At 42.9% G+C, this 12,269-nt stretch overlaps 1 protein-coding gene across 1 annotated transcript in view; it reads right to left on the bottom strand.

The window, feature by feature from the left end:
- tspoap1 (TSPO associated protein 1) overlaps positions 1-12,269 on the bottom strand; it is a gene marked incomplete at both ends in the record, with an annotated part of 203,051 nt that overhangs the window by 108,581 nt on the left and 82,201 nt on the right. The window contains one exon of the mRNA XM_084320339.1: positions 11,976-12,143. Within this exon, the coding sequence (XP_084176465.1) occupies positions 11,976-12,143 (168 nt within the window). The remainder of the gene's footprint in view (positions 1-11,975; positions 12,144-12,269) is intronic.

The following is a 12,269-nucleotide window of genomic DNA, read 5'->3' as shown; positions in this document are numbered from 1 at the left end:
AATAATAATAATAATACATTTTATTTATAAAAAGCGCTTTTCAGGAACCCAAAGACGCTGACAATGAGCAAAACAAATGAACAAAGAAACAAAGAACCACAGGGAATAAGCAACAGTATGAAAACGCAGGACATACAACCACGGGTAACAAGTAACATACAGAGTCCAGTAGGGGAACAGTCAGGGAAGTAAGGGGGGGGGGGGGGGGGGCAGGAGATGGAGAGAAAGTAGGGAAGGGGAAAGGGAGGTGGTAGGTTGGAGGAGGGTGGTTATGGGTAGGGAAGGTTCTATGCTTGGGAGAACAGGTAGGTTTTTAGTCGGGATTTGAAGGTGGAGAGTGAGGGAGAGTCTCGGACAGTCTGAGGGACTCGGGTGTTCCACAGTCTGGGTGCAGCTCGTGAAAAAGCCCGGTCACCAAAACCTTTAAGTTTGGATGACGGGACAGTGAGGGAAACAGTGGAAGAGGACCGGAGGGAACGGGTGGGGCGGTAGGGGAGAAGGAGGTCAGTCAGGTAGGGGGGGGGGGGGCAGGCTATGGAGGTATGTATGCTAAGCCACATACAACTATTCCAGAAGTCCAAGACCAATCGGACAGTAAGACTACAAGCTCTGACCACCATAGATGATCCTGTTATCTATGCCATACAATGTCCCTGTCCCAAACCTCCCCTAGCCTTCGGACATGCGTCAAAGAAAAACAGAGCAGGCAGCGTAAATTGACCCCTAGCGTTACCTGATGGTAATTAACCTCTCTTTATTTGCCCTGATTGCATTCATTGGTACCTGGTGAGTCTAGTTAGGTTGGCTTTATATGCTCTTCCTGGTTACTGTTTAGATTGTCAGTCGATCACTGAACCTACCCGTGAGTACACTGTTGTTTTGTTTTTGTGCTATGTTTTGGAGACAGTGTTTTCTCCCCTTTGCTTTCCCCATGTTGCCATACAGTTCAGTTTATGTCTTTGTGCGATAACATGTTTTGGAGACAGTGTTTTCTCCCATTTACTTTCCCTGTTTTGGAGACAAGAGTATTCTCCCATTTTGTTTGTGCGTCGTATGCCTTTTGATATTTCAAACAATAAATAAGTAACCTTTTGTTTAAGAATCAACACCTGCGTCTCGTCTATCCGTTCTGCACTGCACCTGGGTCCAACACACCTACCCAACTGTAACAAACCCAAGATGAAATTATTTTGGATATAGAGAGAGCATACAACTCCTTATTCGAGGTGGAGATTACAACTGCAGACTACAATCAGTGGATGTTTTATTTTGAACCCGGACACAGTCTTTCCTGGTGGTCCATGGACATTGTTATTTACCTGGATTTCCACAATATTTGCCTTAAACGAATGTAATATTCATGTTGTCTATGACCGTGGTTCTCAACTGGTGGGTCACGACCCAAAAATGGGTTGCAGAAAAAAGTATTTCTGATGCTGCGCTTTTATTTTGAAGGACAAGCGTTTCCCATGACTCAGCGTATGTGCAGTAGCGTTTGCTGCCAGCATTGTCATGACAGTAACTCATTGGAGCATCTGTAAACATAGTGAAATGCAAATAGGACACAGACTACATTCATTGTGTGTTTTCCTACAGTGAGGACAGAAGAGAGGCGTGTCAGTGTGTTGGGAGCAGCACCACGAGAGCATGAAGCCGTCAAACATGAAACGCCATAGAAACTAAACAGGATAAGTTTGGCTTTTTATTTCATTGGGTTTTTAGCCCTAGTTGCACTTTTGTTGCGTATTTCATGTGTTTAAGAGTGCATGAAGGTATTGCGTATTACTGCACTATTTATTATAAATCCATTTGAATGGTTAAAAGAAAATGAAAAGATTTGGGTCGCAACTTAATATCTACGGATATTAATATCGACTCAGCAGTTCAGACCACACTGTGACTCAGCAGTTCAGACCACACTGTGACTCAGCGGTTCAGACCACACTGTGACGCAGCAGTTCAGACCACACTGTGACTCAGCAGTTCAGACCACACTGTGACTCAACGGTTCAGACCACACTGTGACTCAGCAGTTTAGACCACACTGTGACGCAGCAGTTCAGACCACACTGTGACTCAGCGGTTCAGACCACACTGTGACTCAGCAGTTCAGACCACACTGTGACACAGCAGTTCAGACCACACTGTGACGCAGCAGTTCAGACCACACTGTGACGCAGCAGTTCAGACCACACTGTGACGCAGCAGTTCAGACCACACTGTGACGCAGCAGTTCAGACCACACTGTGATGCAGCAGTTCAGACCACACTGTGACTCAGCAGTTCAGACCACACTGTGATGCAGCAGTTCAGACCACACTGTGACTCAGCAGTTCAGACCACACTGTGACACAGCAGTTCAGACCACACTGTGACACAGCAGTTCAGACCACACTGTGACGCAACAGTTCAGACCACACTGTGATACAACAGTTCAGACCACACTGTGACGCAGCAGTTCAGACCACACTGTGACGCAGCAGTTCAGACCACACTGTGACGCAGCAGTTCAGACCACACTGTGACACAGCAGTTCAGACCACACTGTGACTCAGCAGTTCAGACCACACTGTGAAGCAGCAGTTCAGACCACACTGTGACGCAGCAGTTCAGACCACACTGTGACTCAGCAGTTCAGACCACACTGTGATACAACAGTTCAGACCACACTGTGACTCAGCAGTTCAGACCACACTGTGACGCAGCAGTTCAGACCACACTGTGACTCAGCAGTTCAGACCACACTGTGATACAACAGTTCAGACCACACTGTGACTCAGCAGTTCAGACCACACTGTGATACAACAGTTCAGACCACACTGTGATGCAGCAGTTCAGGACACTCAACACAGGGCTGTACAGTGCGAGATATATGTTGCACGTGCTACACTGACGTCAGTCTGTGCGATGAATGGATTTAATTCAGTAGCACTGGTGCGATGGCCGTGCGTGTGGCTGCGCATAACAAAAAACAAAAGAGTGACGGTATTAAGTTGAATGGGCCACGGCGCCACGCTATTCCACTTGGTAGATGTAGTCTCGTGCGATTAAAAACAATGTCCCGTCTGCGTAGAGTCCATATATCAAACACCAAATCACATAATTCCTAGCGAACAATATGCCAGCGAGTCGCGAGCTCAATGTACACTGACTGAGTGACTTCGACAAAATGAAGCGCTTTTTTAAGGTATTAAATCCAACAAAAGAAGGATTAGTACAAGATCAAAACCCCAAACGAGCCAGAGAGGGACCACCGTTAATAGAAACGAGACAAAAGGAGAAGATTAACAAGATGTACAGATATAACGCAGAGTGGGAAAATGATTTTCCGTGGCTAATTTTTAATGAGGAAGCGCAGCTATTATTCTGTCACTGGTGCCGGCTGCACTCGCTGAGTAAACAGGCGACCAGAGCGGATGATGCTGATCTCCGTGAGGTAAAGCTGAAGATGAATGTGGCATATTGCATCGCCAAGGAAGAAATGCTGTTCACTACATTTAAGCCGCTAATTTTACTTAGATTTTAAAAGAACGGAGCCGATATAACTCCATCGTATGGCTACTTAAATTCCACTCCGGGATCAATAAAGTATTATCTATCTATCTATCTATCTATCTATCTATCTATCTATCTATCTATCTATCTATCTATCTATCTATCTATCTATCTATCTATCTATCTATCTATCTATCTATCTATCTATCTATCTATCTATCTATCTATCTATCTATCTATCTATCTATCTATCTAATAACGAGATAATATGCAAATAAGGTAATAATAATAATAATTCATTTTATTTATAAAGCACTTTTCATTCATGCAGAGTTCCTTGTACTTCTGCAATGGTATGTGTGTGTGTGTGTGTGTGTGTGTGTGTGTGTGTGTGTGTGTGTGTGTGTGTGTGTGTGTGTGTGTGGATCTGAAAAAGTGGCCAGCAGACATGGTGCTGGAACACGTGCGCACACACACACACACACACACACACACACACTTGAATAATTATAATAATTATTATTATTATTATTTATTTATTTATTTGGTTCCACAAATATGTACAGGTGTTTGCATGCATTATATCTATTTGTTATGTTGGTTTCTAGGTGTTTCTAGGTTGGTTTCTAGCTTTCCCTGTAATCTGAGTCCACACCAGCGCTGCCTGGTCTCGGACTGCTTCATATCGGTTATATGGTTATGTCCTTGTTCTTTTAGTTTTACATTATGGGCAAATAAAGAAAGAATTTGATCTGAAAGCATTTCTTGTTAAAGTTTGGATTTTGTGTGCCCTGTATGCAAGATTCATGTCCCTTGCCAGTCACATACCTATTTAAGTGATGAACTGCACTACTTGTGGTTGTTTTTAGAGATTTGAGAGACGTTTTATACTCGTGCTACAAGATTTTGGCCTGTGCTACAAAACTATCAACCTCTGTAGCACCAGTGCTGTGTGCAAAAAAAGTTAACGTACAGCCCTGACTCAACAGTTCAGACCACTAGGGGTGGGTACAGAATCCGGTACTTTTAAGGGTATCGACCGAATCACGTCGGAGTACCGATTCACGTGAGATCCACCGGTGCCACATTTCGGTATATTTTTTCAACGTTTCATTTACCGTGAAAAACGAAACCTATGAAGTGTGCCGCACGTTCACGGCAACGTTCACGCGGACAATACACGCTTATCTAGGATTTGACTTGATTCAACAACAACAAAGCAGTCGGGGCAATGGCAAGCCGAAAATGGTCACATGTGTGGTTACACTTAATCGTTTTATACGTGTTATTTTGTAAAACATTATTTTTTATTTAAAGATATGTGTGTGTGTGTACCGTACTTTTCGCACTATAAGCCGCACCTGAATATAAGCCGCAGCAGCTAAATTGAATGATGTGTACATATATAAGCCGCACTGGACTATAAGCCGCAGGTGTTTTAATGTTTAATTACCATATGTAATTAGCATTGGGACACAATACTGTCGGACAAATAACAAGAATTAACTCATTTACAAGTTGTATTAAGTTTAGCAAGTAAGGGAACAGATAAATAACATTTCAATGCAGTCAAAAAAGCAATATTTAGATTTTTACATTTTCGGGTTTGGTCACGTCGAGTCACATATAAGCCGCACCGTTATATAAGCCGCAGGGTCGAAAAATGCGGGGGAAAGGTGCGGCTTATAGTCCGAAAAGTACGGTATATATATATATTAACAAATTGTTCTAAATAAATAATAATGATAATAAATAATTTGAAGTTTGGACAAATCTTTTACAACTGATATATTTTTAGAGACTAAAGTACAGAAAAAGGTACCGTTGGGTATCGTTTCAAATGTGAACGGACATATTCAAACTAGTATTCCTGTGACCTAGTGTATTACAGTGCCCTCTGAAATGCTGAATGAGCAGCTTCAACCACCTCTTTAGCCTCTGATTATTGGTGGGATGATATCGCTGAACTGCTGTACAGGATGTTTCACGCGAACAGGGTCAGTAGTTCAAATAGTCTGTTTGATGCAGAGTTTTGAAAATTATGCAGAAACTAAGCTGGAATGAGTTTGAGACCCCTGGGCCCTCATTTATCAACTTGACGTACGCTCAGATATGTGCTTAAGCCGTGCGTACGATCATTTCTAAGCAAAGTGTGGGATTTATCTATTTGAACTTGTGCTTGACTTTGTGCGTATATTTAAGCACAGGTCGGACCATGCGTAGGTGGCGCCGGTGGTAGAATATTTTCACAACGCGGAAATCAGCACTGACTGTGCTCTGCGTAACTCAACTTGTTATTATTTTGCGCATATATTGCAGAAATACGGGAACGTTTTGATTATATTTAAAAGGCTTTGCCATTGTTAAACGTAATAAGTGGAACCCCGAAGCTGTAAGCAGAATACAAGTCATATGAACACCCACGATATAAAAACGCATTGCAACGAGAATAGACAGAGGTTATTTGTTGAGTGTATGTGTATACAAAACTAGGGGTGGGAATCACCAGTTTCATCATGATACGATATCGATTCTTTGGACAACGATACGATATTTGCCGATATCACAAAGTCTCTCACGATACAATACGATTAGATTAGATTCAGGTGCCTGCAATCGATATGAGATGATATCATATGCCGATTTAACACAATCAGTAACATTTAGATCAACTAAAAAAAGGTAACGAAAATATCATTTGACATTTGTATTTTTGAGCTCTTCCAGACATTTAAAGGAAAATCAATCTATTGTTTTTAATACAAATAGACCTCCTGTTCACTGTAAAGTGCCACGTTTTGATATATTGAGCTTTAAACTTTAAGCTCCATTTTTTGGAACTCAAAACTCACAACCTAAAACCCCTCCCTACCTCCCTCTCCCAAACCGTTCCTACAACAATTTGTTGATGTTGCATGATCATGTATAGGCCTACATTTATTATGTATTATATTGTTTATGTTTAAATAACACTTAAACATCAAACTCCTCTGACCTCATCTGGTCTTTCCAAAGACGCGCGCACACACACACACACAGAAAGGGAGAATGCTATGCTGTAACGTCTACACACACGGAGCTACTGCTGTTGTTCTTGGGCGGATATGAGACTCGCCACAGGATTTTCAAAATAAGAGTATCGATATGAATCGATCTTATTACATTGCATCGATCCGATTCGATCGTTGATAATTACATCGATGTATCGATCTGGATCGATGTATCGTCCCAGCCCTATACAAAACCCTTGCAATAAATGTGTCTTATGAATGAAAAGCATACATGCTCTGGACACAGAGCATATATCGTGTGGGTGATATTACAGAATTTCACTTATTTAGTTTTACAATGTCAAAGCCTAAATCAAAACGTTCCCGTATTTCTGCAATCTATGCGCAAAATAATAACGAGTTGAGTTCTAACAAAGAACGTATTACATGCTGGTAGGCTGATAGAGTAAACTATGATATGAATATGAATATGATATGATCATATAAATACTGGTCCGTCCGCGAGGATATCGAGGACTCGGATAGCCATTAAGCCATTTGAGAATATAGGCGGCCTATAGCCTATACATATTATTTAATGTTTTCATAAGCGTAAAGATACAACAGCTAGATTAATGATCAAGTTAGTTTACTGTATGCAGGCTTCGCAGGGCTGTGTGTTATATATGCGCAAGTTACTGTTGCAAAATGTAGGCTGGCTGCTATTATATGTAATTCATAGGCTACCTAATACCAACAACAGAATAGATTGTATCATATGCCTCTACACACATTATATTATACACATCATATTATATCTTGGTTCGGCAGCGCCTCTGTGAACAATCTCTCAGAGTTTGCTCCATCAATAAACGCGCATTTTGGCTGATAATGTGCCGGTGGCCGGAGTCTCATTCAGGCCTAATTGTATTTAATTCAATTGTAATGTTATTACTGGGGTATCTAAAACATCACAATGTAGATCAGGGTTATCCACTGAAGCCATAATGACTCTGATCAGAACCACGGGCTCATGACGAGCGCACACAATAGGCATTGTAGAGCGCAGAGTTGGCGTGCTGAAATTGATTTAATTTCAGTCATTACAGTGCTTAATGTCGGGTCATCTCTTGTCATTTATTTCTGTCAATGTGCTGGTTCTGTAGCAGGACTGGGTCAGTCAACATCCTTGGCTCCCGGCGCACCGAAGATTATACGTTCAAGTTGTTGGTCGGACCTCGGTGATCAATCTCGCTCTCAGTGAAGTCTCTCAGAGTTCGCTTGGGTTAGTCCACTTTTCCACATTTCATGGGGGTGTTCCATTACCGTATATGGTTAATCGGGGCGGTTCTGGTATGCAAATACGTGAAAGTGTGCACGAGCCTCGGCGTAGGACCAAGGTGATATTTATCATGACAGGTGTGCGTAGGACCTGTGTACGCACGTGTGATGAATCCCGTTTTTTTTGTGCATGCACACATTCTAAATTCTGTGCTTAAGTATGGAAATAGAACATTTTCTACGTCACGTTGATGAATGAGGGCCAGTCTATCCCTTGCAATAAAACAAGTTTTTAACTTTTTAGTACTTAAGTACATTTAAAAGTAGAAACTTCAGTAGAAACTCACTCACATCACAACTAATCCGGATCCCTCTTGAGTCTTGACAAGACTAGCTATGTCTAATTTTTTATAATAAGTAAAAGCTAATAATAAAAACGTTTACCGGCATTATGATCTTATTTTATTACAAAACACACAAAAGTATATTGTACAAATAATATATTTCTAATAATTGAACATTGAAAATGTAATAATTATTAGCTGGCTGGAGGTAAACTACTCGTTTGACACTGTGGTATTAGTTTTACATGATGACTACTGTCAACACTGACACAAGCTGTTGTGCTCAACTGGTGTTTTCCCTGCAAGTCAAACACATAATAACTCAAGCAGAGCCGCAGAGCCACAGAACCTCGTCTTGCACGCTCGTGAGCCGCGGGGCACAAGGCCAACCCTGTCACACCTATTCTCATCGGCATAGCTGGCTTGGTTAACCCTTTCACTGCCACACTACAGAAGGTTAACCCTTTACTATCACACTACCGACGGTAACCTGCTGTCGTGTGGCAGTGAAAAGGGTTAACCTTCTGTGTATTGTCGCAGTGAAAGGGTTAAGAGCTACAGCCCTTGGCCAACACCTTGCTAAAGTAAGCACTAAACACTACCCTGAAGATCTGGTTAACGTAGGGGCCAACTTAAGGTTAGCAAAGCCCTTCACTTGGCAACCTTGTACTGTACATGCTAGAGACACACCCTCCCCATCTCCCACCTGCTGCTTGGCTTTGCACTGATGACCTTCCTGCCACACAATTCACACTGTGCCGTCGTATCGTTTACACTTCATTGTGGCGCGGTCCGGCATACTTCGGGACAAAGTCTACAGGCCGGGCCACTCGGCACTGAAGCAGGGTCAGATCCCCATTCAGCGGGCACTGAATGCCATAAGCACATTGGTGTAATCCCTGCAGACTACTGACACGGGTAACTGGATCACTTCTTTTAAAAGCACCTTAATGGATTGGCCTGGCTGTTGATTTTTTTTTTTTTTAATACAGAAGCATATCGATGTCCGCCCAATCAAAACACGGTCACCAAAGTAAGGACACGCTGTCACACTACTCTGCATCTGGAAGCATCCAAACTATGACGGTTACAAAACAGGGTGTCCTGAATGGCTGCCCTTGACTATAGGCCTCACGGAGGATGTCACGTCCTTCTGGGTCTGCGAGTGAGTGACACTGGACAGCACAGTCTGGCTTATGATGTACGATTTACTGCAGAATTGGGAAGAAATAGCACCTATAAAACGGTAAAGAGAGAATTCCACTCGGTCGGGACTCATTATTGCAATAACGCGAATAGACTATTAATATCCCCACCAGAACATGCTGCTGGTACTGCACAGGACGTCCTATATCTGGCGCTAAATCCCAACGCCTCAAGCCTATTCTCCAGCACTTTTTTGTGCGTTTCTCGTGAATTATTATTATAATTATTTTTACAGGATGTCTCCGGTTAGGCCCCTGTTTTAGTTCAACTCGCAGGCAGACAGATACGAGGATGACCCTGATGAGTCTACCATACGTACCACAGGGTCACTGACTGACAACGCACACACACACACAGACACACAAAACATTGACCTACCCCCCTCTCCTGTGATCTGGGACGATGTCAAGGTGTTCCCCTCGGCCCCTGGTTATTATCCACAGCAGCAGGGCAAGCTAGGGAAGTCTTTGGTGCGGCTAGAGTCTTACCTACCACCCAGAACCCTCTCACCGCTGCTGCCACAGCAACAGAGAGGGGATTACTGGACTGTACCATTCTGTTGTTAGAGGGGATTAGAGTTCACACAACATGGCCCCTTTCTATGTGCACTGCCGCTCTGTGTGTGTGTGTGCGTGTGCGTGTGTGTGTGTGTGTGTGTGTGTGTGTGTGTGTCCCACAAATGACAGATTACCGCAACCAGCGTTCTCATTTAAGCTTCAAAAGCGCGGGGGCAAATAATAATTTGAAAACTTGAGGCTAAATGAGATCACGCACACACGCGTTAGAACTGGAGCATGATGCAATCCGTTTATTAAAAAAAGAAAATGGTGGCTTTAGTTGAATTACAAATGCTGTATTTTCCAAGAGAATGAAATTGTAAATCTGGTTTCCCTTGTTTTTCAGTGTTTGTCATATATTTCAATAAAAAAATATTCAATTGTTCCTTTTTTTTTTTTTTTTTTACATCTGCATTATTCTATTTTGATTGCGTGTCTGAGTCTCTGTCAAATCAAATGCAGAAGAGAAGAATTGTTTCCAAGAATTGTTTGCAGGTATGATCAGATAGTGGTGTCTTCCTTCTGTGTCTTGATCAAGCCCAAGTTCAAAACAGGGAATGGTCTCATTATGGCTTCTGGCAGATTACCATCCGCTCCAACAGCATCCATGCCAATGTAAACATACACTAAGCTTCAGAAAGAGAAAAACCCAGTGGACCAAATTCCACACAAACACATAATCCTGAATATGACATGATCTGGTCTGTTTGCACACTCATCTCTCATGGAACTCATCTCTCATGGAACTCATCTGTGATGGAACTCATCTGTCATGGAACTCATCTGTGATGGAACTCATCTGTCATGGAACTCATCTCTCATGGAACTCATCTCTCATGGAACTCATCTGTCATGGAACTCATCTGTGATGGAACTCATCTGTCATGGAACTCATCTCTCATGGAACTCATCTCTCATGGAACTCATCTCTCATGGAACTCATCTGTGATGGAACTCATCTCTCATGGAACTCATCTCTCATGGAACTCATCTCTCATGGAACTCATCTGTCATGGAACTCATCTGTCATGGAACTCATCTCTCATGGAACTCATCTCTCATGGAACTCATCTGTCATGGAACTCATCTGTCATGGAACTCATCTGTCATGGAACTCATCTGGAACTCATCTGTGATGGAACTCATCTGTCATGGAACTCATCTCTCATGGAACTCACACTCATCTCTCATGGAACTCATCTGTGATGGAACTCATCTGTGATGGAACTCATCTGTCATGGAACTCATCTCTCATGGAACTCATCTCTCATGGAACTCATCTCTCATGGAACTCATCTGTCATGGAACTCATCTGGAACTCATCTCTCATGGAACTCATCTCTCATGGAACTCATCTCTCATGGAACTCATCTCTCATGGAACTCATCTGTGATGGAACTCATCTGTCATGGAACTCATCTGTGATGGAACTCATCTCTCATGGAACTCATCTGTCATGGAACTCATCTCTCATGGAACTCATCTGTCATGGAACTCATCTCTCATGGAACTCATCTCTCATGGAACTCACACTTGGATTTGAATCTGAATCGATTAGATACATCATAAAATCTGACATTTTGACCAAGATTAGGTTTGATTCGATTAATTTTGATTAGATTTAGAAATGCAGATATGAAAATATGAAAAGACTGAATCAGTTTGCTATAATTGAATATACAATTCAATTGCGCAACAAGTTACAAGTTGCGTTTTAGATAGAATGTAGAATGTAAATCAAATAGTTGAACACAAATTAATTTAGATTAATACCGATTATCAATTTTACAGGTTGATGCAACTCAGATCTCCACATTCATACTGACACAACACCATAGAAGATACATTACTTACATTTTTTACACCCCCTCAAAGCATTATTCACTGAAAAGCAACGCTGGTGGATTTTCAAGTGCTTACAGTAGATACTGCTGTTTTTGAGTTGATCTGTGCAGCAAATCATCGTCTACTCTGAGGCTAAGTCTGTCTCCGGGAGAACACACACACGGCTCCGTAGTGAGATCAAATCTCTTCAGCACCACCGGGGGGCAGCGTGGAGCTGGGCCGTCCTCCAATATAAGAGAGAACCTTTTTGAACATACCTTTGCTTCCCCTTCTTCCTGCTCCGAGGGCCCAGGGCCGGGGCTGCTGCTGCTGTGTTGCTCTCTGGACGAGGTGACTGACAGCTGTCTCTGGAGCCGCAAGACCTCCCTCTGAGACTCCCTCAGGAGCCTCTCCACCTCCAGCACCACAGAGGGGCCAGGAGAGCCCTGCACAGGGAGGGGGGGGGGGGGAGAGAGAGAGGGGGGGAGGAGAGAGGGGGGGAGGAGAGAGAGAGAGAGAGGGGGGAGGAGAGAGGGGGGGGGGGGGGAGAGAGAGAGAGAGGGAGGGGGGAG

This window comes from Notolepis coatsorum, assembly GCF_963971535.1.
Source record: "Notolepis coatsorum genome assembly, chromosome: 8".
Classification (NCBI taxonomy): Eukaryota; Metazoa; Chordata; class Actinopteri; order Aulopiformes; family Paralepididae; genus Notolepis; species Notolepis coatsorum.
Note: the sequence above shows the minus strand (reverse complement) of the source record. Positions and strands in the feature narration are given on the sequence as shown.